Genomic DNA, 4,545 nt, shown 5'->3' with positions numbered 1-4,545 from the left:
TTTTAACTACACAATGACTTTTTCTTAGTTTCCACAATAGTCTTTGCACCAGACTGTGGGTCTCATACATTGATCAGTCCGTTAGGTTTTGCTTCTTGAGCTCCATCAATGATTTGGTCCATTGCCTTACTTTCAGTTTAACATAGGCTGTAAACCTTGCCCATGACATCTTGACCCGAGGGCCTGAAAGTCCTTCAGTGCATAGGCATCATCTCCTTTGTCCCTCAGAGTGAAAGCTGATACCTTGTAGCTCTGAGGAAACAGATTAAATACCAAATACAGATCCAAAATGGATAGCCCTTGTTGCTCTAAGAAATTTGGAGCCTAATAATTTTGGGGGGGGAAATTTCAGTCAACATCCTGAAGTGTGTGCTTTGAGGAACACACTTTTAAGAGAAGACTCCCATTTCTATGTCTTCCATATGTTTATCTATCTTGTGGTGAGAAGGATGTGTGCAATACCTTTGCCTGGAATGGTATGGGTTGGTATTAATGGGATTGTGATTGATCCATTGAGAAGAAAGCAGTTCCTGTTTTTTGTACTGCGGAGCAATCAAGGTTTGCCTTAGAACTCACTTCAAGGTGAAGTGGCAGAATCATGAGAAGGAACTGTCTTGCCTTCACCTTCTGTGCCAGCTTCAGTTTCAGGAAGATCTGGGTGGCTATCTTCTTTTGGGGGCTTTTCCTTGCAGAAGAACTTCTTCAGCATATCTTGAATTTCCTTCTTGATGGTCTTGTGCATGTACCCATAGATGTAGGGGTGTATGCAACACTGCAGGAAGAAAAGCCAGATTATTATGGTAATCACCCACTGGGGCACCTTGGTTTGGACATCTACCCACACAGCCAGGACTGCTAGAAAGCAGTAGGGCCCCAGAGATAGCACATAGGAGAAAATGATGAGGAAGATCACTTTAGCAGCTTTGCATTGGTAGCATCTGGGTAGAGGAGGGCCACTGTTGCTGTTTCGACGACTTGGCGGGGCACTCTCTGGAATATTCACTGCCTCGATGTCATCCTCACTGAAATTGATGTCGTCCTCACCAAAATCCATGTCATCTTCACCCAAGTCAATGTTGCACTGGTTGACCTCTATATGGCCCAGTTGTGCTTTCATGCTGCTCTCAATTTTGATGCTGCCTTCCTTACCCTCCATGCTGCCATCATTAGCTACCAAGTTGCTTTCTTTGACCTCCTTGTTGCCCTTGGCTTCCATGCTCCCTTCCTTGGCTTCCATGCTGCCCTCTTTGGCCTCCACACTGCCCTCCTTAGCCTTGACCTCACTTTCATTCTGGCTGTGGAACCTGCTCTCACCCTGGAACTCATCATTCTTCTCTCCCTCTTCATCCTCATTGTCCACATGGTCCTTGGCTCGAACCTCCAAGCTATGGCTCTTGATGTTGTACAGAAGAGCATGCTGCTGCCGGGCTGCACCAAACACTACAGAGTAGCAGGCAATCATGACAACCAGTGGGATGATGATGAAGGACACCACACTGAGAATGGTGTAGCTGGGGCTGGCCCCCCAAATCATGGAACAGAGAGCATTGCGCTCATCAAAGGCAGCCTGACCCCAGCCATAGAGTGGGGGTGTGCTCTGCAGGATGGCCATGATCCAGGTGCCATAAAGGAGCATGTAACCCCGGCGTGGAGTCATCTTGGCTGGGTAGGAGAGAGGGTGGAAGATGGACAGGTAGCGATCCACTGACACCACAACAATGGTGTTGACACTGGCAAAGGCGAACAGGTGAGTGAGGCTAACCAGGGCGGTACAGAAGTGGCTGTTGAGGGGCCAAAAGAAAGGCACGGAGGTGGCCACTACCCAGGGGGCCACGAGTGAAACCTGCAGCAGGTCAGTGATGAGGAGGTTAAAGATGAAGCGGTTGGTCACTTGCAGCAGCTGTGGCTTGCGCTGCAACGCGAGTGCCAGCACTATGTTGCCAATGAATGAGGCAGTGAGGAAGATGAGTAACACGCTGGAACGGATGATGCCGTGAGCCAGGCTGATGGGCATTTTAGAGAGGGGTATGCACGTGTGGCTGCTGTTGCTTTCCCTTGTGCTGTTGGTGCAGGTGGACGTCATGGCGATGGCGGGAATGGTGGGCGGAAGTGACACAGGGTTCAGGCTTGGAAGAGGCACCAAGTGGGGAGCGAAGGGCGCAGGGACCACACTTACTCTTATGCTGGGGACGAAACAAACACGTGGACCGGGTTAGTCACCCTGTTGTGGAAGCACCGCTTCCGCGCTGGGCAGCAGCACTACAGGATCCTCTTCCTAGGGTCTCCCCACACAGCCACTGTCAGAGACCCAACCAGGCACTTTCTCTGAATCGTTCTCTTCTTCTCTGGGTCTCTCTGCCTCTCTCTCTAGGGGTCTCTGAGTCCCTCTCATCCGTAATGCTGGTGCATGCTCATGCGCTCTGCACTACTGCTATCTTTGAGTCTCAGAGTTTGGGTTTCTCGTAGTGATTTTCCTAGCTGTCTCTCCCGGTAGCTCATGCACGCATTCTGTGTCCCAGCCAGTTTACGTTTGTTGAATTCTTTCTCTCTAGTGTCTCTCTCTCTGTAGCACACCCCCCCCCCCTCCACTGCCCCATATCCCCAGGGTGTGTACACATGTCTCAGTTTTCACCAAACTCTCTCATCCCTGTTTCTCATTCTGACATGTGTCTCTATTTCTTAGTCTGTTCCTAGGATGTGTGCACTGTCTGTAGGTCTGTCAGTCTGTGGTTCTCTTTCTCCTCCACTTTTCTCTTGTTTACTCCAGTCTCTTCCACTTCTGGTTAATTTTCTCTGTCTCTCAGCCTCTCTGCGTCTCTGGCTAGCAGACTTTCTCTGTAGCTGTGCATGTGTGTCTCTGCCTTTCTTTATCTTTCCCTCGGTCTTGTCCTCATTGCTCCCTTCCTCTTTCTAATGTGCTCTTGTTTCTCTCTGTGTCTCTGCCTGTCACTGACTGTTGCTCACTAGAGCGCAGACTTCCCAGTCTTTTCCTGATGCTGTTTCCTCTCTCCATTTTTCTCTATATCCCTGACAATGTCTGTGGGTCCCTAGTGTACCTGCTCAGTATCACTCTGTCAGTCTCTATAATTCTCTTGTTTCCTGTCCCCCTTGGGTTCTCTCCCTGTGTGTCACTTTTTGTCTCTCACTGTTCTTGTTCTTTCCTGAATCCTCTCATCTTTGTGCCTCTCCCTTTGCGCTTTGTCTCTCCGTGCGTTAAATTCTCTCTGTATACACTGTCTGCCTGTTTCTTTCCATTGCTCTCTGAAACTCCACTGCTTGTCACTCTTTCTTGTCTCTGTGACCTGCAGCACCTGCGTTGCTCAGGCTCTCTCTCTAGTGCATGCACTTAGAATCAGTTTCTGTGTCTCTCACTCTCTCCCTGAGACATTAGCTAAACATTTACTGTGTATATTTCAGTGTAGGTGCATCTCTGTCTCCATTTTTCTCCGACGATCCCTCACCTCGATTTTTCTCTGGTTGGATTTCTGTCTCTGATCTCTATCTCTGTCGACTTTATTTTGCCATGGAAACCAGCTGCCGCCTTGGCCACCGTGGGCTCTGACAGATAAATCTAGTTTCTTAGCAGCGCAGCTGTGGCTGAATGCAGGGGAGATACCTATTGTGCCCCCCCCCCCCCCCCCCCGCAATTCAGCATCCTCTCTGCACTCTCCAGCCCACCCGGTATCAGAGGCGGTGGGTCTTGGGATGAGTGAGCTGGGGAGAGTGGGAGAGGAGGCAGGAGTGCTGGACTGCTGGGGAGAGTCTGAGAGAGACAGAGTGACAGAAATTGGGAGACAGAAAGAAAGAGAGTGAGAGCCAGGGAGAAGGAATGAGGACAGGGAGAGATGAAACAGCGAAATCGAACAAGAATAAGAGAAGAGAATCCGAGAATGAGAGAAAGGACAAAGAACCAACAGGAGAATTTTTGTTGGTGGTGGGAAGAACGCACAAGAGAAAGTGAATCCCAGGTCAAGAGAATGGCCTAGGGACTCCGAGAAACGGCCACATCACTGCCGTCGGGTAGCGGGAGACCAGGAGCTCTGGGCTGCGGAGCACAGGGTCCAGTACTGCTCTGGGGCCGCTGCATCTGGAGCAATGCCGGCTGCTTACCTGTTGCTGCTGGAGGCGCTGCGCCACGGAAGCGGCGTGCGGGGCCTTTGGGACTAGCCTCGCTGTCTGGGTTGTGTCCAGAGGCACCAGTGGATGAGTGCTCACACCAGGCACCGGGCACCGGGCACCAGGCACCGGGCGGCAAGAGTGGCAGGAGCTGGGCGCCTGTGCCCGCAAGTCCTGCTGGCACGGTGCTGCAAGCTCTGAGTGACGGTTGGGACGCACGGTGTCTTAAGGCAGCTCATAGCCCTCACCTTGCGGGGGGGGCCTCCCGCTCCTCCCCCCCCCCCCCCCCCGCCCGCCGCCCCCACGTGGGTGACGCACTAGGCCGCAGGCGCCTGGAGGAGCAGGGTTGGCAAGTGGGGGACACAGCATCAGACCTCACTCAGATGTTCTCACCCTGCGACTCCACCTCATTAGGTCCAATCTCACTGA

General features: G+C 51.8%; 1 protein-coding gene across 1 annotated transcript; it reads right to left on the bottom strand.

Moving 5' to 3' along the window:
- Positions 1-577: 577 nt before the first annotated feature.
- GPR101 (G protein-coupled receptor 101) lies at positions 578-2,083 on the bottom strand. The gene has a single exon (XM_024563373.2). The coding sequence runs from the start codon at positions 2,081-2,083 to the stop codon at positions 578-580; it is 1,506 nt and encodes a 501-aa protein (XP_024419141.1).
- Between the last annotated feature and the right edge of the window lie 2,462 nt (positions 2,084-4,545).

This window comes from Desmodus rotundus, chromosome X (genome assembly GCF_022682495.2).
Source record: "Desmodus rotundus isolate HL8 chromosome X, HLdesRot8A.1, whole genome shotgun sequence".
Taxonomy (NCBI): domain Eukaryota; kingdom Metazoa; phylum Chordata; class Mammalia; order Chiroptera; family Phyllostomidae; genus Desmodus; species Desmodus rotundus.
Note: the sequence above shows the minus strand (reverse complement) of the source record. Positions and strands in the feature narration are given on the sequence as shown.